Here is a 24,893-nt window from a genome sequence, read left to right as displayed (position 1 = left end):
AACCATGTAACAGAAATGAAAGTAGTAAGTGGATTCTATACAATTAGTACAATCAGTAAGGAGCTGTTTGTGAGGACAGAAAAAGAAAGAAAACACTGTTCAAAGAATCTGACAAAACCAATGAAAAACAACACAAAGGACCTTGCAAAATCAGAAGAAAATGTTAATATTTTTTTCTGTGTGAATGTGTGAAAGCAAAAGAAATCACAGCAAAAGGGAAAACAAAATCTTGATAAAAGGATAGTAAGTGTAACTTTTCCTGATTTGATTTTGTGTAAGAACTCCTTCCTTTGCCCTTTTAAAACAACAACTCAATAGCAATTTGGGAGCCAACTGGCTCTGACTGGGCAAGGCAAGAAGTAACAACACACAAGTAGATGGTAATGCTAAACAATCATGCGGTCACCTCTGCCGCCATTGTTTTGATCAATGTAGACTGCTTCCAGCTTCGCCAATATTCATGATTAGGTACCAAAGAATGTGTGATATTTAAATGACCATGTCAAGTGTTTATGAGGCTCTTTGGTAACCATCACTCCCTGGGGAGGGACATATTGAATGCAAGCCACCTCCTCAGTCAGTGAATTGAAGCGAAAATTATTAAATCCAACAGTTATACATTTATTAATATTTTCACTGCATGCTCTTCTGAAAGCTGCTACTCTCATACAAGATGCTTTTAAGAGCTAGCTTTCCAACTATTAAGCGTTGCTTTGCAAAAGACTTGTGAAGCAGGGACCCACACATAACAAATAGTGCCATTAAAATGCATACACATCTCTGCATTCCTTTGGGTACATAAAGGGCCAGATCTTCCACTACTGGTTTCTGACACTGCTCTCCTGTCTGACACTAGCAGAAGAGCTGGGTTTAAGGATCACTCTCTTCCTTTCATCCATCCTTCCTTCAGTCCTTCATTCCTTCTTAAATCTGCTTAATGACATTATCCCTTTTCAGGGTGGATGAGAGAAAGATACAACTTACTTTCAGAAGAGGGAACATGGGATATTCTAAGAAATGTCCTCTCACCTGAAGCAGTTTGAATGACAAGTGTTACTAACACACTGGACAGAGAAAGAAAAGATCTTTATTTTTGTCTGTCAGCATTCTCACTGATTTATTGCTGAGAGAAAAGAGAAGAGCTAGTTAAACTTTAGGAGGGCATGCAGGCTTATCTGACTTCTTTCCTCTCTACACAAGTGATACCTGGAAACCACTTTTTTTTTTTTTCAGTTGTCCTTTTACAACTGAAGAGAGAGGGATGAGGAATTTAAAAAACTAGGATGATATCTCAAACTGAGTGTAAATAGGAATTAGGAGTCTGAGCTTTCATCTTCAGCACCATCAGTCACTTGCACTCAAAGTTATGGTTTTGAGCTTAAGTATTGCAGCCACCTGAAATTCTTCATCTGCCAAGGCTCAGCAGCCCACAGGTCTGCAGAGTGCAGAGGCTCTGCGCTTAACACACAGATAAGTTTGATCAGGATCTAGAAAACACCTTTTTTGGGTTTAGATTTGCAGTTATTCTCCCAGAATGTCTACAGGATCAAGCTCTAAAAAAAAAAAAAAAAAAAAAAAAAAAAAAAAAAAAAAAAAAATTGTTCAAACAGAGGCAGCTTTCCCCTTTTTTATAGGAAAAGCTAATTAGCTGGGAGGTAGGGGACAAGTTCATATCTTTGCCTGAGGGAATCGAAATCTTCATATTCCATTTCCTGCCAACAAGCCTAAAACATAAGGCTACTAGATTAATGTTTGCCATGGTATCTCAAGAAATTTTACTGAATCCCCTGCCTAATTTGGCTGGCCTCCTCAACTGGAAAAATGCTTCAGGCTTTGTCTCTGTTGGGCCAGCCAGGTGACACCCATTGCCTTTATGGTTAGGAACTGTGAAGGCTCTTTGAGGTCAATCTTGAAGAGTTCAGTGAGAAACCCCGGATATCCCAGAACTGTGGGAGGCATCCTGTATGTGGGCTGTTATGAGTAACAAGCACTGAGGTCACCGTTTGGGTCCAGACCACCGGCAGCTGTTCGTGCAGCTCTGAAGACTGTTCTGACATGTTAATGTGCTCATTACCCCCTGCTGAAAGCGTCCTCAGCCAATGCAGAGAATTCAAGATTCACTGGTTCAGGTGGAGGGAAAGGAGTATGATTTAGTAATCTACTAGTTTGGGCAGACAAGGCAATGCATGAGGTCTAGCATGCCAGTAGCTTCTCCAGGAACAGATGATGCCTTTGACTAATGAGTTTTTAATGTAAAATGCATGAACAATAGAGACTGGAATCCACATTCCAATTAATATTTTAAGTGTTTTATATCAAGTATTCATAGCAGAAAGGACTGAAGCTCACATGTGTTCCTGCCCCTGGTGAGTGCCCTAACCACTCAGCAAGTGAGTTTTGCTTGTACCCATCTTTCTTCTGACCCACTGAGATCTTAATTAGTCCACACAGAGCAAAACATCTTCAACAGAGCAGAGATTGAAAAAAGGGATCTAAGAACACCCTGGAGAAGAATAACAAGGACTCAGATCTCTCTAGGCAGTGGAGCTATTTGAACCTAACTCCTCTGTTTAAAAGGAACAATTTTAAACTCTTTGAGATATAGATTAAAAGGAGCTGGGAGAATGATGAGGGTCAAGATGCAATGAGGGGCACCACCATCCTTACCTAGGAGAAGAGGTTTTTTTTCTCTAAGTATGCTCTAGTGGCAAATTTAGGCAATTCTCTGCCTAATTCTCTGTATGTATCGCAAAGGGGGACCGGAAGCCAAAGGGCTTTTATTAGACCTAGCTGGTCCAAGATGGTAGAGCTAGTGATCCCCAGGTGAAAGAAACCAAGCAAGAAAGGCAAGAGACTGGCATGGTTGTGTCAGGACCTGCTGGACAAACTATAGGGCACGAAGAAAATGTGCAGATGGTGGAACCAGGCACAGGTATCCTGGGAAGAGTACGGGAACACAGTCTGGACCTGATGAGATGCATCCCAAAGTCCTGAGGGAACTGGCTGATGTAATTGCTAAGCTACTCTCCTTGATATTTGAAAAGCATGGCAGTCAGGTGAAGTTCAGGGTGACTGGCAAAAGGGGAGCATTGTACCCATCTTTACAAAGAGTAGAAAGGAGGACCCTGGGAACTACGGATCTGTCAGCTTCACCTCTGTGCCTGGGAAGATCACGGAGTAGATCCTCCTAGAAGCTCTACTAAGGCACGTGGAGGACAGGGAGGTGATCTGAGACAGTCAGCACAGCTATAGCTTCACCAAAGGAAAGCGCTGTCAGACAAGCCTTCTACAAGGAAGAGACTCCATCAATGGATAAGGAAACGGCTACCAACATCATTTATCTGGACTTCTGTAAGGCCTTTGACATGGACCCTCCAAAATCCTTCTCTCTAAATTGGAGAGAGATGAATTTGATGGGTGGACAGTTCAAAGGACAAGAACTGGTTGGACAGTCGCATCCAGAGGATAGTGGTCAGTCGCTCAGTGTTTGGATGGAGATCAGTAACAAATGGTTCTCTCAGGGGTCCATCCTGGGACCAGTGCTAATCAGAATCAGTCGGGTTGGAAAGGACCTCTGAGATCATCAAGCCCAACCCTTGGTTACTAGACCATGGCACTCAGTGCCACATCCAGTCTCATCTTAAAAACCTCCAGGAACAGTGAATCCACCACTTCCCTGAGCAGCCCACTCCAATGCCTGATTACTCTCTCTGTAAAGACTTTCTTCCTAATATCTAACCTAAACCTCCCCTGGTAGAGCTTAAGACCATGCCCTCTTGTCTTACTGACAATGTTTTGTCAACATCTTTGCCAATGACACGGTGACATCGAGTGCACCCTCAGCAAGTTTGCAGGTGACACCAAGCTGAGCGATGGAATTGACACCTGAAGATGAGATGCCATCCAGAGGGACGTGGACAAGGATGAGAAGCAGCCCCATGAGAACGTGAGGAGGTTTAGCAAAGCCCAGTGCAAGGGGCTGCACAGGAGTCAGGGCAACTCCCAGTATCAGTACAGGCTGGGGGTTGAATGGATTGGGAGTAGCCCAGTTGAGAAGGACCAGCAGGTGCTGGTGGATGAGAGGCTGGACATGATGCAGCAATGTGCACTTGCAACCCAGAAGGCCAATTGTATCTTGGGCTGCATCAAAAGGAGCGTGGCCAGCAGGGAATGGGAGGTGATTCTGCCCCTCTAAACTGCTCTGGTGAGACCCCACCTGCAGTGCTGCATCCAGATCTGGGGTCCTCAGCACAGGAAGGACCTGTGGGAAGCACCTGTTGGAACGAGTCCAAATGAGGGCCACAAAGATGATTAGAAGGATGGAGCACCTCTCCTATGAAGACAGGCTGAGAGAGCTGGGGTTGTTGAGGCTGGGAAAGAGAAGCCTTCCAGTACCTTAAAGGGTTTACAAAAGAGCTGGAGAGGAACTTTTTACAAGGGCAAGTAGTGATAAAACAAGGGGAATGGCTTTAAACTGAAAGAGGGCAGGTTTAGATTAGATATATGGAAAAAATTGTTTACTGTGAGGGTGGTGAGGCACTGGAACAGGTTGCCCAGAGACGATGTTGATGTCTCATCCCTGAAAGTGTTCAAAGCCAGGTTGGATGGGGCTTGGAGCAACCTGGTCTAGTGGAAGATGTCTTTGGTCATGGCAGGGGGGTTGGAATGAGACGATCCTTAGGGTCTCTTTCAACCCAAATCATTTCATGGTTCTATGATTCTATGATTGCTGAGAGAAGGAAATAATGTGAAATTAGCTGAGATCTGCTAGGAATTCCGACAAAGGCAACATAAAAGTGCACCTTTAAGAGCAATTGGAAGCCACGGATCTCACTGTTTCAGAGAACAGGGCAGATCAAATTTAAAGAGGGCTAAATCCCCACTGTTTCTTTTCCTTTCATACATAAGACACTCTATAAAGGCATGCACCTCTGTTTGTTTTGTGTGGTTTCCTCAGGCAGTGAATTATCTAGGACTGAGTCTAAGATTGGCTGTTTAGTTTCAGGCTTTATGATAAGCTTTTAATTATAGCATAGGAGTTTCATTACATGTTACTCCAAGCCAGCTGGAAGCAGTTACACTTTAGTCCTCCTCCCCCTCCCTCCTCACCACAGGACATGATTTCCAAGGCCTTACCCTTCTTGTCTTGATGATTATGGGATGAAACTGCCACATATGGATCTGTATTTTCAGATGAACCAAGCGGATCCTTCCAATCCAGCAAGCGTCCCCTAGCATCATAACCCTGTCGAGCGCGAGAGTCAGAAGTGGTGGTGCCTGGGACTAGGGAACTGGAGTGTCCTGTTTACATTATAAATACAGGTAGGGAAGACAAGTCTCATTAGTCACTTACCACTCTACCTCCCCATGCTCAGGAATGCACGCACTGCTTTGCTTCCACGATGGGTGAACATCCTGCCTTAGGCTGAGCAATGTTTCAAAAGTCCTTCAAAACACAGCGCCAAGAAAGAGGGGATTTGAACCTTTCAGATCAGGGTGCTAAGAGGTGCTGCCCCTGAGCTGGCAGTTCTTTGCTTTAATTCAACAGAGTGAAACGTGTGAAAAAGGGTAAGCACACTTCATTAAAGTCAAGCATCCTTTGACTGGATTCAGTACACAGCCTGACTGAAACTGAAGTGTCAGCCCATACTGTCATGGTACTGGCTTAGTTAAAAAGCAATTTTAAAAACAATTTAAAACAGAAAAACTTCTAAAATGGCCAAAACTGAATGAGAATGCCAGAACTACAAAATGGCAACATCATTGGCACTCTACCTCATGCCCCCAGGGGCATAGCACCAGTGTGCTCACACTGTGGCATCCCACTCCAGATGGGAAATGTCCAGGCCAGCTGCTTGCACCCACTTGCACCATCACTATTGGTCCTATCTGAGCTGATGGTCCAAAATGGCTCTGAAATAAGCACAAAACTGAATCTTGTTTCTGCTCAGTGACAGTTAAGACAATGTCTCTCTAAGTGGATCTGCCCAAGAACCCATGACTCCAGCAGCAGCGGGACTGAGGTCTCAGTGCCCTTTTTCCATTATAAATGCTCTAGACATTGTGACTGCTGTCCTGAATAAGGCTGATTAACTCTTTGCATATCAAACACCCCAACCAACAGCACGTTCACAGAATGTGCCCCACTGGAAACACGGCACAATTTTAAAGGTGGATTGGCTCAGGCAGAGACGTACATTTTAGCACCCAAAATGCTTGAGATGCTCAGAGCCTACTGTCTCTGGAAGATGGCTCAGCTGCTTTGGGGAGGAAGTACCAAACACCATCCACACTACACCATTTTGACCTCAAAACCACTCCGAAAGTTTCCTTTTTAGCACACGTGCCAAAGTGAGTTATTTTGAGCAGGACTCAAGGAGTTCTGGGCCTCCTTAATTGGAGGTGGAGTAAGTGTATTACCCCTTGCCTACTTTTCTGAGATAGCCTATCAGAAGAGGAGCTTTTGACACATGCTTAAACACAAACTAACAGAATTGCATTATTCACAGACAGAATGGCCTATAGTGCTTTTTCTTCAGATAACACCAGACAGAATGACAGCAGCCCTTCTGTCCCCTGGCTCCTTTTGAACAGCCCAGCAAATTAATTTTCCTTCCTTAGATGAGTCTCCCTTGGAGAAGAGTCCAATCACCAGGCTACAGACTGCCCTAGCAGGGACCCTTTCCCTGCTCCTTCCCTTGATCTTGCTTCACTGCTCAGAAGAATAATTTGAGACTCACTGGGGCAGAGACAGATCAACACAGGGACCTGAAATCCAAATCCTCCCAGCGAAGGCACAGAGCTGGGCAGGTAGAACCTGTGTTTCTACAGTTTATTTTAAACACACTGGATAAGCACAAAGCTTTTGGAAGCTGCATCTCAAAAAGACTGTTTAAATTCCTTCTAAAGCCATCCAGCCCCAACTCTCATAAGAGAAGAAAGAAATTAATCTAGATCCTCAATTCCACTCCAGCAACCAAAATCTAAAGGTAGGCCACCAATGTTTGCAGGCTTTTGGAAGCACTGGTGCTTCTTTTTATCCAGCCCTTTCACCAGCTTCATGGTGTTGAGCTACTGAGGAAGTCAGCAAAATACTGCAACTTCTATTAAGATGCTGTTATGAAGTTCTGCAGAATATCAATGGCTTTAGAGGAAAAAAATGTCTGTGCTCCTCTGTATGTTTTCAAGGAGCCCTTTTGACTTCCTGCACAGGATTATATGTGGAAACAGTTTGGACTGTGTTTAGCACAGGACATGGACACAATGAACTCCTGTAACTTGTATGCTTAGAAAGGAAAATTGGTCAAATTCACAGTATTCTCAACCTTCAACTACAGCTTATCGCTAACACAGTTTAGCTCTGGACTTCAGTCTCAGGGCTTATAATAACAACGGCACTAGATTATTTTTTACCCACTCATGGTAGAAAGTGTGGTTTCTCCCAGCCATCTTTCTTTAACATGGCAGATTAAAAGCTGTATTTTGTTAAGACAGAGCTTTTAATGTCACTCAAATAGAGAAGAGAAGCCAAAACATTATTGTCTTTTAAAAGGTTTCCATAAGCCACAGCATGGCTGGGAATATTGGTAACACACAGTTAGATAATGATGGAATCTGATCCAATTGTGCTGCCTGCTCCACAGCAGTCCTGCAGCAGGTCTGCTTGTTTCGAAAAGGACAGGTAGAGGTCCAGCAACTGAAAGCACACGCCCTCTTGAAGTAACAAAATGCTGGAACATGAAAGTGTTCCCTCCAACACCATTTTACGCTTGTCAATTCCTGCGCTTATCCCCAGCAAATAAGACAAATAACAGGGCAGAGAACAGGCTAGAAAATGGAAATTATGGGATTTTTATGTTTTCTTTTCCCTAAGGACTAATCCACAGTGCCAGCATTCATGGTGTTCCAGACTCCGAATTAATACTCCATTCAGCAACCACAATAATGTGTACAGTATTTGGTCAGCCTACAAATAGTGCTGCACTCAACATAAGAAAGCAATTAGTCATTGCTTGATAAGGAGGTAAAAGAGAAGAAAATCTTGCCAAGTAGCAATCATGGTTTTGCTTGTGTTTGATATGCATTTATACACCCATATCTCTGTCCAGACACTTGCACTTTTAAGTGTATTTAAAGGAGGAATTCTAAGGAAAAGCTATAAGTAGAGTTAAAGAAAAACATGTCACAATACAGTAATCCAGAGGAAGTATGTGCCTAAGGGACACGTTTTCTGGGAAAAAAATATATTTCCTGAACCATATGCTGCCAATACACAGAGAACTTCCTTGTAATGGAAAGCCAAGGCTTTGAGAATATATTAATGTGTACCAGATGGTCACTAGGTAGAGAGGGGGTTTATACAAATGAAAGAAATCAGTCTATTCTCTCTGTTACTAATGTGTTAGTCAAGCACACACTGAAAAGCAAGCTTCCACAGCTAATACAGATAAACTTTCTTCCATTTGATTTTGAGGAAGCAGGGCAGGAGCAGATTAAACCTTAGCGTATTCCAGTTGTGTCAGAGCAGTATTCTGCAACCACTTACTGGGCAGTGATACTGCTCCCCTAAGCAGTATCACAGTGCCCTGTAAGTGTCTGAATAGCCAGTCCTACTGGGTGAATTTAAGTTCTGAGCAGAGTGGCACCACAAATGTGTGAGCTACTTAAGTTTCTCTCATAAACAGAAAAGACTGAAGTAGCAGGCAACCCAGTCCTGGCCTTCTCACACACAGCCATTATTAAACCTTTACAATGTGTCGTATAGTTTGCAGCGCATAGTGGGCTTTTTTTTCCCATTACACCAGTTTTACCACTCTGACTGTGCAAATAGTCTTTGCTGAAATTTAAAGAGGCCTTTGCACTTCTGAGATGTGGCCAGCACCTCTATGTTAATAATGGTTAATACAAAAACATCTGAAAAACCAATTCTGCCTTTGTTTTAAAGCAAAGCATCCGAATAACTGAATAACTGCACACGTAGTGCTTTTCAAATGTCTTTGTTTAAAGCAAGCATGTAAAAATCAAATAGACACACTTTTAAAAAATCTAGTTTAGGTGCTTCCATTATTTGCAAAAACTTTTCATTTGGAGTGCTGTAATCAAGTAATAGAGGCAGAGTAAAAGCACTTAGTGTCTACAAGCACGGATAATGATTCAGAAAGGTTGCACTTCTGTAAGTAGAGCCTGTTCTGAAGTGCACTTGTAAAACGTAAGCAGATTTTTTCAGGTTTAAAACAAAGACAGAGATTCAATATGTATTTGATAGTTGCTCTAATATGCACAAGTCATTAGGATCTCAGAGGTTAAGATGTCTGCACGCTATCCTATTAACAGCTATAGCAACCTAATTAGACAATTAGAGGGAAAAGCTAAATCAATACTACAGAGGGAGAAGGGACTATGGCTAGGGGGTTAAATAAGGGCCCAATTCACTAAGAATTGATGTTTCCAAAGGTAATTGAAGCTGCTTAGAATTTTGCAGAGGAATCTAGCCTAATCCCTTTGTTTAAATACGTGGCTCTTGCATAATTTCTCTCTGACCTTCTGCAGCCAGTCCTTTAGTCTGCTATCCTCTCCCTGGGTGTCACTTGAGGAGTCACTTGGGTGGACTTTGCATTTTACTTGTAGTAAATTCATCATGTAAGACTGCCTTAGAAAGAAGCCCACCAGCCAAACTTATGAGGAGTCTGATGCCAAGAATACAAAGATTAAGGGCTTGGTTCTGCTTTCATTCACACTGCTACAGATTGGCAGTAAGTCTTTTGAAGGAGAGTGAATTATAGCGGAGTAAATCAAGAGAATCAGGCCTTAAGACTTCTTTTGTCTTGAGTTTAAAATCCTTTTGGATATATTTGGCCCACTGAATCTAAAAAATCCCTGAGCATTCACTTGGATGGTATTCTGGTTTATCCCAGTGTTCTGAGGCTTATCTATTACGTACATGCCATTTACTTATGCATTAGACTTCACTCAATAACATTAAAATAGACCATTAGTAAATTTTTTGTTTTCTCAAGAAAAAAAAATTACTCAGATCAGTCACTACAGTTAGCAAAGATGAACATATTTAATAAGACTGGTTTGCTACCTCACCCTAGGATTTTTGCACTTCTGATGTGGAAGATCAATAGAGGTGACTAGGGCATTTTCTTTCATATTTCGCCATGATAGTTGAAAAGAAAGGCTGACTGCAATAATATCAGAACAGATACTTTAACGAAAGCCATAAAAGGAGGAACTGACTTGCCTAGCGGCCTTGTTATCAGGGTGTACCTGAGAAGGGTAAATGAAATAACCTGGGAAAGACAGGGCATGAATGTGAATCTACGTTAATGCTGGGTCAGCATTTCTCCAGTGCACCTGTCTGTAGGGTTCTACTTTAAAAGCTGGGTTCATTTATGGGGTCTGTCTTTGGCATTGACAGTAAAATGGACTCCCTTTTTTTAACCATACTCTCTTGGATTCCAGCTTTTTTCACTCTGCTGCTCACTTGAAACACTCTTCTGCTTTGTAAGTCATATGAGTTTTTACCAAAGTTCCTACTCAAACTGTAGTTGGCAGGATCCAGAACCACAGTCTCACAGCTATAACTTTGTAGCCTATGAATTCACTTAGAAACAGCAAGTCTAGAACATTTCTGGCACATCAGCACTATGTCCAAAACCACTTTCTTATCTTTACATTCAGTAGCATGGATTTTGTGATTACTTTTCTTTAATTGCTGCTCTGTGCATTGGAAATACAGCAATTTTATAACGAAGGAAAGTACGAACGGTATATGCAGATGAAACTGTGAGTCTCCCATATATTATGAAGTCTTAACTTGCCTTTGATTTTGTACATTCCCTTCACTGGTTTTCATTATCATATTTTCAAACAAGTTTCACCTGCACATTTTTCATTTCCTGGTAATAAACAACAAGGGGAATTTGATTTTAGTTTTACAAATGTTGAACAGCACTACTGTGTCTCCAGTTATTTATATTCTGCTGTACTGAGCTGTCATTGCTTCTGTTTTACACCTTCATATTCTGTAGGCATGAGATGAAAGGATCAATTAAAAGTTCATCACAACTTCACATTAACCTATCTCTTGCTATGTTCAGCCAAATATAAGGTGAATTTGACCTAGCCTTGCTGAACTGCTAGACTTGTACAGCCTGAAAGCAACACTACAAGGAAGCTTCTACCCCATATGGAAATTTGTCACTGACTTCACTGGGAGCAATACCACATATCCTCAGCTTGTGAATCCTTATCTTTGTTCAGGATGTCCATAAAGAAAAACTATTGCAATGTATGTTTAGGTTTGAATTTAAAGTGATTATTTATTCGTCAATGATTCCTCATAAAGACATTTATTCTTCACTCCTGCATAATCCACTTATATGCAGAACAAAATGATGGAAAGCACTGTGAGCACAGATTAACAACTGCCTCATGGGAAACTGGTGCTGTATACTTGCAGAAATGATCCTCCTCAGCTCAGGTAATTTAATTTGCTATGTGAATTTCTTTTATTCTTTTTTACAGACTGGGCCCCATTCAGGCAATAAGATACTGCAAGAATGGACAACATAAATGACTCACCCTAAAGTGACAAGAACCTTCAGGAGTTGAGGCATAATCCAGTCTCAACGCACATGGCTAATTTTCCTTATGAGAGAACTTTCTACCCAAGGGTAGTTCCCTTCCTTTCCCTAAGGTATCTCTGACTGGCCGCTGTAGCAGCAATGACACCAGCCTGGACGGCTCATGAGTTGGATGTGAGCTGCTATATTGTTTTTCCTAGTGAACGGGTAAGATGCATCACTGTACCCAGGGGTTCCTTTGAGAGTTCAGATGAAGCATACTCTTAATGATGTCTGCTGGCATGCCATTAAAATAGGCCTTATCTGACTTTAATTCAGTGGAGACAGTTTTGCAGGAGGACAAGAAACGAGGGATTGAAAATCAAGAGGTATGGCTTAATCCTAATTATGATTAGTGAATCGGGCCCTCAGAACCAAGACAAAACAAGTAAAGAAGGGTAACAACTATTTCAGTACAGGAACTACTAACTAACATGAGGATTTGGGGAGAATTTTTAAAAACACTCATAAACTGACCATACACTGTGTCGTAAGACATTTCATGATCAGGTGAAGCAGTTGAAATGTCTATGAACAAAATAAATTGGGAAGAAACATTTAATACAACAAAAGTATGAAAATATTTAAAAGTTTAGTAAAAAGTGATTCCTCCAAAAGGTATTTGCTGTCAGTAAATAGTGAAACTAAGAACTTCCTTACCATTCAGGGCTACGAAGGAATCTGAAAGACAAATAACAGGGGAAAAAACATTATTTTTCACTTGTTTTTTCTTTTAAATAGTTTGCTGCTAGCAACCATTTATGTTTCAGCTGACATTTGTAAGTATGTGGTTAGTACAGTAAGGACCCAGGCAACACTAATATTCAGACATACCCAAAAACAATGTCGGGCTTTGAAAGTGTTCACGACCAGCACTGTACAAGGGGTAGCAAGTGGAAAGGCCAGTGTCCTCCCTGCCATGGCTTTCTTTAGAAGTCCTAATCTAATGCAAGGCATTGCAAGGGATGCAGCCAGCAATAAGGACAAAACTCAGATGACCCATGACCACATGAAGTAATAAGATCAGCTGGCTTAGCAGGGAATGAAATCCACCCCTGTGCAGTGTCAAGGTTCAATGCATCATTCAGGGCTAAAGAGGGATTTAAGCAGGGCATGGGCTTTGTTGCTTTCTGCACAGAAGCAGATCTCTCTCCATGAGCACAATGTGGTGTTCCTGAATAATTTCCTACCCCTTCTTCTGTATGTAACAGATATCAGGTACACTCCAGTCCTGCCTAACCTATTTGCCCAAGGAGAGCAGAACTGGCTGAAAAGGGCAAAGATGCACCAGCTGGGAACTGACCTGATTTTGGTTCTAACCCATTTTACAGGGAACAGAGGGCAGAGTATGTATACACCTCCTTCAAAAATTTTTTGAGACAGCCTACACAACCCTATCTTAGGGCAGAGGCTGAAATCGTTGCACTCCTTCAAGCACAGTGATCACAGTAATTAATGGCTCTTGAATAAGGATGCACAAGCATGAGAAAGCTCCGGCTTTCTACAAAGCAGCTGGCCCATGCTGTATCCCATGGCACACTCTAGCCCTCTGTTATTTTGCTCTGTATTCCAGAAGTAATGACTCTCTCACTGTACATAAATTCCTCAGCTTCATCAGTTTTATTGCATCTACAGGCATCAGTGCAAATTGCACTGAAAAGAATGTGTCTTGATTTCGTGAGGTTTTTGGGGCTCAGAATCAAACCAACTTTGGAGAGAACATTTGGAACAAGAGTTCTCCTGAACACAGATGTTGGTATTCCTGAAGGCTCAGAAATCAGCATGCAATGTTCCTCTGCATGCAGTGCAAGCTATGCACTTTTACACATTTCAGTGCAAAACCATAAATGTTTAAAGACTTTAAGCTTTCAACTCATGCTGTCAGTACCCAAGGTGTACTATTAAAATTTCTTAGGCAGAGTCAGTGGTACATAACCCTTAATACCACTAAGTTGTCCCAGACTGTGTGTAAAATCCTCTAAGCTTCACAAACTAAGCAGTTGTCACTTCTTGATCCAGATCCAAAACTGAAGATATATTTCACCATCTCCCTGTGCTGCATGGGAATGTATTCCATGCCACAGACTACACCAAGAAACCAAGCTACTTCTGTACATAAACAATCCAACCACCATGGCTAATAAAGACAATGAACACCCAATTCATTATGTCGTTGCTGTAATCAATATCCTCTAGAGCTGAGCTTTTCTCACTGTGTAACTGCTTTGAAGTCTGATGTTTGTATAAATCACACAAACTGGGCTATTTTCCTCAAATGCATTTAAACAACAGTTCCTCTTCTGAGCCTGCATCATTAGCTGTGGTTGCTGTTCCTGTTGGGGCTTACACTGCTACAAAAGAATGCCTGACAGGTAATGGCATTCGAGGCATCCTTCTGAGGCATTCAGAAGGATACTGTGACACATGGTAAAGAGAGGGTAAAAGCTTTGCTTACTTTGGCAGTCACCCAGGCCATCTGTATTGCCATGTTCTATGTCCTGTTCAAATGCCAGTCTGAATGATACAAAAAAACAAAACAGTATGAATAACAACAGTCACAGGCATAACCAGAAAAAAAAAATTATCAAATGTGCAACTGAAACTGGCTATTTTTTTGGAAATTCCACACAAATTGGAAAACGTTAACACAGACATATGAGTTATTCATCAATGCTTAATGATTTCTTGGCTTCTGATGATGCTTTGTCTTCATATTATTACTTCTAAAAAATCCACTTCATGCCTCGCTACCAAGGGAGGAAAAGAGATTTGTGGGTTTTAAACTGTTAAATATATGATATTATTGGGAGAAACTATAACCCAACCCTAACTTGTTCACATAGTAGACTAGGTGCACTGATTCTTTGATGTGAGAAGGAAGCTAACCCACTGGGCAGGTACTATGCTGGGGGAAGACAAACTGCATTCCAATCACTTAGGTACTATGCTGGATGAGGCTGCAAAGCATAAGGTCCAGCCCACAGAATATATTCCCTTCAACTCAAGGTGCTCTATTGAAAAACACTCACAGGATTTTCTGACATGCTCTGTTTACACCCCTAACCTCTGCCTGTGATTTTGGATAACTATTGAAGCTGTTCTTCCAACTTCCTGTGTGGTCAAAGGTGAATGACAAGAACCTTGGAAAACTTCCAACACAAGCCCTTGTCTACATTAGCTAGGATCCTGCCCTGGAGGTATAATGACCCTTGCAGCAAACTCATTCTCAATTCCTGGTCAACTATCACCTGCTCCAGGAAGGCAGCTCACATCTCTGCCTCCTGGTGGCTAGCTTAGAAGTTCACCAGACATCTCCACGGCTGTTCTGGATCCCTCTCTAAGCACTGGACAGAGCATGGGCTGCCTTGCTCACTTCTGGACATCACCACTGCAAGCTGCACTGCCTGTGTCTCGATCGATCTACTGATGAATGAGGGAGCTGCATTCCGTAAGGTACAGAAGTGCCATAGAGCTTGGAAATTTAAAAGGACTCAAACACTTCTGGAATGCTGAAAAAAACTGATACGGGCACAGGTGTGTTTTAACATTATTCTACCAAATATCCAGTCAGGAGCAGCCCACACTCTTGGAGTAAAGCATAAGCAGACACATACAGCTATACCTTCCCCAGTGGACAAAATAATTTGAATTGAAATAGCAGGTTAAGAACAAGACAGAAGCACAGGGATTGTAGCTTGTCCATTACACACCAAAGACCTGTACAGAAGCAAGGTTGAGTGGGGCCAGCTGTGGTGCTGTCAAGCCTACGCTTGCAGTGTCTGTGCTACACTTCCACTTCTACCTTGAGGAAGTATACCTGTATACCTCAGAGTGGGCAAGCATGAGGTGTGTCAGAAGTGGCCAAGAAATGTGAGCTCTGAAGTGGATCTGCTCCCTGTAGCCTTTACAGACTTTTATTATTATAAAATAATGAAATTTTACTGTTAAGCAAGGGGAGACCCAGCACTTCTCTAAATCTGCTTTAAGCCCTTAATGTGCTCTGTGATTCCTCATAGTAATGCACAGTAAATTAGAAAGACTGGTTTTGTTTTCAGTGGACAAATTGCTTCAGTAATTTAATTTGGATTCTATTGCCTCTTTAATCAGCTGTGATGGCTCCAGTGTAGGCTGGTCCAGACATATCCATCCAGTTCGCTCCTTTCAGTAACACACGGACCTTAGTACAGCTCTTTCATTTTCTTCTTCCTTCTCTTTCAGCAGTTACCAATCAGCTGACACTTCACATCAAAAAAATTTGTGAGACATTTCAGAAGTGAATGCAAATAAGGTAGAAACAAACACTTCCCACATTTTTCCTTCCCTAAGAGCCCCATGTTTCAAATAGCTGTGCCCAAGACTGCCTGGCGCCACTGCCAGAGCTTTGCATCCCATCCAGCCAGAGCCCTTACTCACTTGGAGCCAAGGACCAGCTGCGTGCACACCCCGCTCTCCTTCACCCATCCACAGTATGGGTCTCTGGACGCTATGCAGGCCCTTGAGAAAGAAGAGCACAAGGTGGCATTCGTGAGCACTTCTGACTCTCTACACCTACTGCTCAGGCTTCTGACACCACCAGAAAACACCTACTTTTTGCATTTGCCATGACGCTCACAACGTCCCAAGGGAACCTTGATGACACAGGTGGAAAAGGCGATGTACAGGGCACTGCTGGGCTTGTCAAGCTGCATGCCCATTATCCGCTTGTCCTCCATACCATCGTAGCTGCACCTGATTAGGAAAAAAGTGAGATAAGGTTAAAGATGGGTTCTCCTGGGAAACCAGAGGAAACCCTAGTGATTCCTCAAGCTGAAAAAAAAAAAACAACACAAAAAACTCCCCCCCAAAAAACCCTAAGAAAGGCAGAATTGAACAAGTCAAGGAAAAAACCTTACAAAAGCCACTAAAAACACTGACAGACACATAAGCAAGTATTAAAAATGCATGGGACAGGGGAATAAGAATTAGAAAGAGACAGCACACCAGACAAGTTTCTGAGGGCCCTTCATTTTTTGTGTTTATTCTTCTCCAGTACTCAAAGCAGCTGAAATTTCTGCATGATTATGGCCCACTTCAAAGCCCCCTTAGGCATATTTGAGGAAGACTGAAATGTGGAAAACTTCCCTTTGAGAGCAGCTTCCTGGTTGTTGAGTTATTTGGAGAGGAATCAGGGTTTTTTATGGGATTAGAAAATTAATCTTCCTTTGCAGAACTTCACTTTTAATTATCCATCAGCTGCTGCAGAGGATGGGCTATTTTCTACACATACTAAATAAAAAAATCTTATTGCAATGTAGAAACTGATAAGCAGACATCCCTTCGCCAAACAGTTTAAAATTACTGAAAATACTTGGCTTCTCTAACCACTTCTCTTTCTGTGGGACAGAGTACTCTCTGGGAAATCAGAAGTTCAAAGTCACCCGTACATGACTACAAAGAATCAGATACACACTTTTCAGGATTGTAAACATTGATCTCCTCCAGGAAGAGGCTGTCATTTAGGAAACCAGTGTTTCCTGTCCGTGCCAAGAACTTCAAGATGATTCCCTTCTCTGACCCCAGGAAAACCACAGTGTAGTTCTGATAAGGCCCAGCAGCGGAGTCCACAGCAATTTTGGTCAGTCGGTATCTAAAATAAAAATACGGTATTTTGCATCACTCGAGGTTAGATTATAATTTTTTAATCACTTTTCCCACTTCAGATAATTGCAGCCTTCTAGCAACTATATAACATATTTAAGCACTTTTCCTACCTGCCTATAAGTCAACACAGACTGTACTGTAGTTAGGATCCCCAGATGTTGGGGAATTTTCATGTGTTTGCATGTCCATATGACCAATAGGAAGCAGAATCATCTGCAGAAAGCTGAAGTGATGTTAAGAGTCTGAGGGCATTTAGGCACTACCATTCTAATCAAAAGGAAAAGCCTGGTGATTTCTTCAGGCAGGGAAAGAGAGTCAGCACAGTGAACTTTTTCAGAATTTCACACTCTGTCACATTAAAAGAAGCAATAATGATAACTGAACTAGATTCACCCCTTTTTTTTTTTTTTTTTTTTTTTCCCCCCCAGGAAAAGCTGTGCCAGTACAATATTACAATGCTAGACACCATTTTACCTCACTAAAAGTAAAACCCCCACCAAGCAAATTCAGTACTGGGGTGATATCAAATCTTGGGATGACTCAATTTATTGAAAATAAATTTACTGGTAATTTGGTAGCAGTTGGCTGTTACTGGCTACAAAGGTGAAGCACTCTGCAGAGTTTGCTGCTCTCATCTTTGGTTGTAGGCATAAAACCTGACATAAAAACCTGACAGAAGACACATTACTAAAACTAAGTCAGATTCTTCAGAACTAAACACTGCCCAGCACAAAACTCCACCCTTGTTCAGAGGAAGAGAGCAAAATATGGCAAAAGTTAGTCACATTATTCTGCTCGCAGCTGGAAGGTAGATAAGTAGTGTAGTGATCACAATAGAGTGAGAATGTATTTTGATAGGAAAGTGATGGTGTATTTACCACTTGCTGACGTATGAGCCTTTGTTCAAATCTGTTATTTTTTTGCTGTTGTTTCCATAGAAAGGATACAGGCTTTGTGATTACTTATGCCTATATACTTTTGCAAACATTAAAGCGTACCAGTACATAACCTCTCAGACATCTACATATCCTGTGAACACATCCTGGCAGACATATTTGTATCCTGTATACATATTCCTGAGTTCTCTGCTGATCCTTGCCCAAATTTTTCTACAGAGCCGTTCTCAAACACTGACACATAACCCGGCAGGCGGGTCAACCTTCCCTGCACAGCATTTCCTCCAAGATCCGTTTTCAGCACAGTGTTGCAAAAGACTGAGGGTTCTTCCTATCTTGAAAGCTGCTCAGGGAGTTCTGCAGCATCTGCTCAGCTCTGCCACCACTCCTTGCTGGATTCATGCCCAGCACACCAAGGACATTTACAGAGCACTTGGAGCAAGGCTATTAGCACAACCTGACAGCTACAATGAGGACAAGAGTTCACTTAGTGGTACACACCTGACCATTGTTCTCAGGAACCAGGGTCGATTAACAATGGAAGGTACAGCCTCATCCATCAGTGGATGTGTCTTGATGAAGTTCAGAGTATCATCTGGGAACTCATTAGATGTTACATATTTTTCTAATGATGTAGAGCCAGCACAGCAACCAGGCCTATATAAAACAAGAGAGTAAAACAAGAAAACTTATTTGATGTCAAGAGCAAACCTCCTTTTGTTACGAGGCCCTGATTGAAATCTGATGTGCCTTACAAGAGTTTAAAAGGAGGACTGAGAAGTCTAGCGGACTTATTCAGCCCCTCAAAGGAAGCCTAAAATCTTGCTCTGTCCTCCATTCAACAGAACTTCACATGTCACCTAAAAGCACAAAGGCATTTCTTCATCAGGAGTGTTATACAAGGAGATTGTAGTTTTTCCACTCACATGGAACCTAATCACTGCATGCATGCACTTGGCGTAATTTTACCCACTGGCACATGTACTTTCCTATCTGTAACTTGCCTAGTTGACTGCTCTTTCCTGGAATAAAAGCAGTCCCTATAATACAGAAGGAAGTTGATTTTTTTAACAAGGTGTGAAAGAACGCCACTTTCAGTTCTGTCTGGTAGAAAGCAGAGTACTGGAGAGGACAGCACAGATAGCATCCATGTAAACACTGGTTTTACCTTTCACTCAGTTTGGATGAGATGATTTAAGAATGATAGCACTTTGAGGACTTTCACTGAAATGTTATCTATCATTCTTTGCATTTTAAATGCAAAACTGCACACCTTATTTCTAAAATCTACCCTGATCCTTAGAGGCAGCTTAACTTTCGTTCCTGGACAAGCCATCTCTACAATGGAAGCAAAAAAATACTTTGCCTGTTGTTTGTATTTTGTAGGCAATTTTCTCTAACAAAAGGTGCATTCGATGTCATTTTCTAGAGTACTATGAGTCTTTAAACCTTTGAGTCACTGTGAGATGGAAAGATGAACCAATCATTCATAAACGCACAGCAGCATCCAACTTTTATCTACTCTTATGTGGATAGTCACTGACATCAATGGAGTAATGCCAACCTGAACAAAATACAGCACTGGTCCTATCATATGTGTTGTTCAGATTCAGATAAATATAAATCTTGTGTAGGAAGGTAGCATAGGACTGGAGGGAAAAAGTCTGGTCCCAACAAGTCTGAGCTGAGGAATGAAAACTACATGCAGACACTGTGTGCTCTTGCCTCTTCATACCCAAAATACTTTGGTTGTCTTGTAACTGCAGGTAGAACTAGCAATAGAGACAGAGAAGAAAAAACCAAGGGCATCACTAGTTTCCTAGGTTCTTGCAAGGGTTCTGACTCATGAGGCAACATTCCTAGAGAACTAAAGTGAGCAGCCTATGCCTTCTGGCACCGTGGTGCCTAGGCTTTCTGTATATCTAAGCTGAAGGCCTATTTACTCCTAAATCCTAATTGCATGATTGGATTAATCCTGTTTTAATCTCAAAACTGGTTTAATCCAGGAAACATAAAGCCAAGTAAACCCTGCTGTTTGGCCAAACAGGGAAGCAAGGCCCCTGAAAGGCTCCAGTAGGTTTCTGAGAAATGTTGGGATCAGTAGTGGCAGAAATGTTTCTGCCCCATTTTGAGATATTAAAAATGGCCTTTTTTCAAAGGTGCCTCTCATGTACTTCAGCGTGAGTTAGAAGTAATGATTATTTCTATTAAGCAGATTGAGGGCCAAATATTACATGAAACAGTGTTCAAAATTCACTTCACATAATCTTCTGCAGGCTTAAAAAGAGAAGTATTATCCCATCTTCATCAAAACTGTTAGCCTGCTATTGGCTCATCTCAAACTCATAATGCAACTTAACTTCCTTCCTACTGAAAAAGATTTGTCCTTCTCCTTTCCCTCTTCCCTGACAATATTCACTATCTGAGTAAATTCCAAAAAAATGACCTCGGAGCTGTTGGGCAGCTTTGCAGTCCTATGGCAGCCTATCATGTCAACAACTTGTTGAAACACTGAAGAATGCAGAAAAAAATCCAGCAACAGTGCTAGAAGGTGCCTTACTAAGGCTCAGACTGAAAACAAATAGAATTTGTCAGATTTTCCAGTCACCTACAAGCTCTTGAGAGACAACTTCAGAATAAATACAGCACAGGAATGCTACACTTGGCAATTCTAAAACATGATGGACCAAATTTGGATTAGGTAGAGACTCAGTTGCCATCATAAAGCTTTGTAAAATCATAGAATCACAGAGCATCCTGAGCTGGAAGTGATCCACAACAATCACTGAAGTCCAGTTCTTGGCCCTGCACTGAAACACCCCAAAAATCACACCATGTGCCTGAGAGTGTTGTTCAAACACTTCTTGAACTCTCTCAGGCTTGGTCCTGTGACCACTTCCCTGGGAAGCTTGTTCCAGTGCTCAACCACCCTCTGGGTGAAGAACCTTTTCCAGATATCCAACCTAAGCCTCCCCTGACACAATTTCAGGCCATTCCCTTGGGTTCTGTCACTGGTCACCACAGAAAAGAGATCACTGCCTGCTCCTCCTCTTCCTCTTGTGTGAGGAAGTTGTGGACTGCAATGAGGTCTCCCCTCAGTCTCCTCTTTTCCAGGCTGAACAAACCAAGTGACCTCAGTCACTCCCTGTATGGCTTCCCCTCAAGACCCTTCACCATCCTCATTGCCCTCCTTTGGACGTCTCTAATAGGTTTAGATCCTTTTTATATTGTGGTACTAAATACTGCACAGAGTACTCCAGATGTATTTTTCTTTTTAAGTTATTTAAGTTATACAAATAGTGTAAAACATGCATTTAAGTGATGGAGCTTAACTATCATAAATGAATTTGATTTACCTACACACGTATCAATACCTCACAGCAAAATACGACTGGTGTAAATGAGTTAACAAGTGTCTGTCAACAGCATTTTGTATGAAATGGGTACTTTCAGGAAGTATGAAGACAGTGTAATAGAAGAGATACCTGGAAACACAAAGGAAGTGGAAACAGGGAGAACAGCTCATAGGAGGAATGAGGTGAACTGAATCTCCAGTTTGGTGGAATGTTCTTTTTTTCTTTCCATAATGCATCCACTGTGGTACTTAAATTGCATGTTAATCATAGAACAGCAAACTACAGAAGTGGTGCAGGCTTTGCAGTAAGATATATCCATTACTGAAACAATTTGCAACATGTGTAATTCACACCACTCTTAAGTGATTATTCTCACCAAGTGGATCTCATGCTGGCATGATTTATGTTACACAAACCTTCTTTAAGTGGAAAAATTCTCATTTGTATACTTTAGATCCAAATTCAACTCAACTTCTATTTTATTGTTGCAACATGTGTAATTGTATCTGCACCTTACAAGACTCTTCAAATTATCAAGAAACCTGCCTGAAGGAACAGAGCAATATCACCATACATGAAACGTACCTGGGCTTGGGCACTCGTTCATCAGGAACAGGTGTCCATGTGGAGTCTGGAGACTTTTGTTCTTTGAATCTCCCAGTAAATACATTGGCAATGTCAAGCATGTCATAGGCACAGACTGCAGAGCCAGGGATGCTGCAAAGTGACATTTCCCAGAAATTGTTACTCATTCCGCAGTTACGCATAAAACCTTGAGCAAAAAACATGCTGTGTAGGAGTCTTAGTGTCACAGGCTACTCCCTTCTGAACTCTGAATCCAGTATCGACAGGAAAAGCCAGCCCCATGGAAAAGCCTGAAACATACCAATCAGCAGACAGCTCGTGCCGGCAGAATTTATTTCAAAGTCTCTAAAGAAAGAGGTAATTGCAATTACCTTGAAGAAGGGAAAGAATCTGGGAAACTCTGGCTACCACTGGCACTGCATGAGGAGTAATGGTCAGTCTCATTCAAAGCTCATTATTTGGAAATCTAAGTTCCTGTAAGTCATAACATCTCTCAGTACTAACTCTGACAGTCCCTGTCATGCCTCAAAGAATAGACAGTAGACACCACTCAAAAAGTAGACAGTTCAGAAGCTGGTACTAATCAAACTGAAACTGCGTTGCAATGTGCCACTGACATGGCATTTACGTGTAATTACTCCATTCTCCCACAGCCTGACCTCCACCAGGTATTCCCAGTGGAAAGGAGTTAACTGTGCTCAGGAATTTGCTGTACTCAATGAGATGTAAAGAGCTTACAGAAGCAAATTCAATATTGTTTTTAGATTATAATATTGCAAATTTCAACTTTTTGAATATTTTCACGCAACTGTACAACAGCATTGTCTAAACATAATTATATTCTACACCTACATAGTTTCTGAAAGTCTTAAGGGTTTCCCATGGTCAATCACTTGGAAACATGTATTATTCATTCATCCATATTTCCTTTTTTTTTTATATGTGAACTACTCTCCTCCTTTCCTTTTTTTGTACATGAACTACTCTATTGGTGTCTGGCTTTCACCACTTGATTTTATTGTGTAAAAAGCATGAACCCAGATAGCTGAGGCTTTCAATCCTGCTCTTATCTAGAAGTTTATTATACCCTAAGACAAAATATAGTAACTATAATACTGTTACAGAGAATAAAACTAAACTCATATAGGTACATGAATTGATAGAAAAATAACTGTTAGAATATTAAAAGGTTTCAAAATGTGTATTACTGAAGAAAAACGAAAAACAAGTAGTGAGACAGTATTAGTCTTACTTTGATATCCACAGATTTTGCTTTTATGGGGAAGGAAACTTCAAAGCTCTACATTAATGTGATACTACAGAACGGGAGTTTAAAATGAAGGCATATAAATGCTGATGTAGAACATGGTCAAGGGTATATTTGGACACAGAGAGGCCCTCTCCCTAAAAGACACCTCAAGACCCACTCCAGCAATAAGATTTTACACTTTGTTGAATTAAGTTGTAAAGGAAAAAAAAAAAACCAAAACAAACCTAAAATCTTGAGGTGTGTTATACAGAACTAAAAGTGCCGAGAGCTCTACTCAACACACAGTGATGGAGGGATTACTGTGGTTAGAGGACTGCAACATCTTTTACTATTAAGGATGGCAGTTTGCAGGTCTGTAGGACTATGAAGTCGTAAGGATGGAGTACTGTGGGTCACAGCCAAGCCATCTTTGAGCCACTGGACTACAATCCATCACCAGCTTCTACCCTGAGTGACCTCAGATTAGACTGAGGAATCTCTTGCAGTTCACTCTAGGGGGAAATTTTGTTCCAGAGACCAAAGGTATTTGTTGCAGCTTTTCCTTAGTAAAGGAGGAATGAAAAAGATGCATCCACCTTAGAGGTTTCACAGGGTCATGGAATATCCCGAATTGGAAGTGACCTACAAGGATCACTGAGGTCTAGTTCCTGGCCCTGCACTGAAACACCCCAAGAATCACACTATGTGCCTGAGGGTGTAGTCCAAACACTTCTTGAACTCTCTCAGGCTTGGTCCTGTGACCACTTCCCTGGGAAGCTTGTTCCAGTGCTCAACCACCCTCTGGGTGAAGAACCTTTTCCAGATATCCAACCTAAGCCTCCCCTGACACAATTTCAGGCCATTCCCTTGGGTTCTGTCACTGGTCACCACAGAAAAGAGATCACTGCCTGCCCCTCCTCTTCCTCTTGTGTGAGGAAGTTGTGGACTGCAATGAGGTCTCCCCTCAGTCTCCTCTTTTCCAGGCTGAACAGATCAAGTGACCTCAGGTGCTCCTCATACAGCTTCACTTGAAGGCCCTTCACCATCTTCATAGACCTCCTTTGGATGCTCTCTAATAGTTTAGTATCCTTCTTACACTGTGGTGCCCCAAACTGCCATAATACTCAAGGTGAGGCTGCCCCAGTGCAGAGCAGAGTGGAACAATCACCTCCCATGACTGACTGGTGATGCTTTGCCTGATGCCCCCCAGGACATGGTTGGCCCTCCTGACTGCCAAGGTCTGCTTCAAAAGGTGTCTCCAAGAATATATGCTTCCTGTCATCTTCAGTGTCTGGCAAAAACTGGGACCTATAAAATAGTATCTTGATTTTTACTCCAAGTACTTAGATTTTAAAATGCAAGGTTTAAGGAAAAGAATTATTCATTACACACCACAGGAAATACTAGCAGAATGGGAAGACAATCTTAATTTTGAGATAATCGCAAGATACAATCTATTTTCTGATGTTGAATCTCTGTTTGTTCACTTTTTTGTATTAAGTCAGATTGCATGCAAAGAGATCATCTTAATTTAAGA

General features: G+C 41.7%; 1 protein-coding gene across 7 annotated transcripts in view; it reads right to left on the bottom strand.

The window, feature by feature from the left end:
- Positions 1-24,893, bottom strand: part of SEMA6A (semaphorin 6A) — a 118,821-nt gene that overhangs the window by 23,908 nt on the left and 70,020 nt on the right. For 2 of the 7 annotated variants that reach the window (XM_027881535.1, XM_027881563.1), the window contains 9 exons: positions 22,108-22,239; positions 18,668-18,823; positions 17,080-17,256; positions 16,218-16,358; positions 16,044-16,124; positions 14,086-14,144; positions 12,291-12,311; positions 12,108-12,158; positions 5,137-5,301 (listed from right to left, as the gene is read on the bottom strand). In XM_027881535.1, the coding sequence (XP_027737336.1) occupies positions 5,137-5,301; positions 12,108-12,158; positions 12,291-12,311; positions 14,086-14,144; positions 16,044-16,124; positions 16,218-16,358; positions 17,080-17,256; positions 18,668-18,823; positions 22,108-22,239 (983 nt within the window). Of the gene's footprint in view, positions 1-5,136; positions 5,302-10,842; positions 10,905-11,294; positions 11,560-12,107; positions 12,159-12,290; positions 12,312-14,085; positions 14,145-16,043; positions 16,125-16,217; positions 16,359-17,079; positions 17,257-18,667; positions 18,824-22,107; positions 22,240-24,893 lie in introns of those variants that run through there. The other 5 variants (XM_027881553.1, XM_027881544.1, XM_027881578.1 and 2 more) reach the window with 5 other exon arrangements.

Source organism: Empidonax traillii, unplaced genomic scaffold (assembly GCF_003031625.1).
Source record: "Empidonax traillii isolate 1590-97213 ecotype Southwest subspecies unplaced genomic scaffold, ASM303162v1 scaffold7:size3022706, whole genome shotgun sequence".
NCBI lineage: Eukaryota > Metazoa > Chordata > Aves > Passeriformes > Tyrannidae > Empidonax > Empidonax traillii.
Note: the sequence above shows the minus strand (reverse complement) of the source record. Positions and strands in the feature narration are given on the sequence as shown.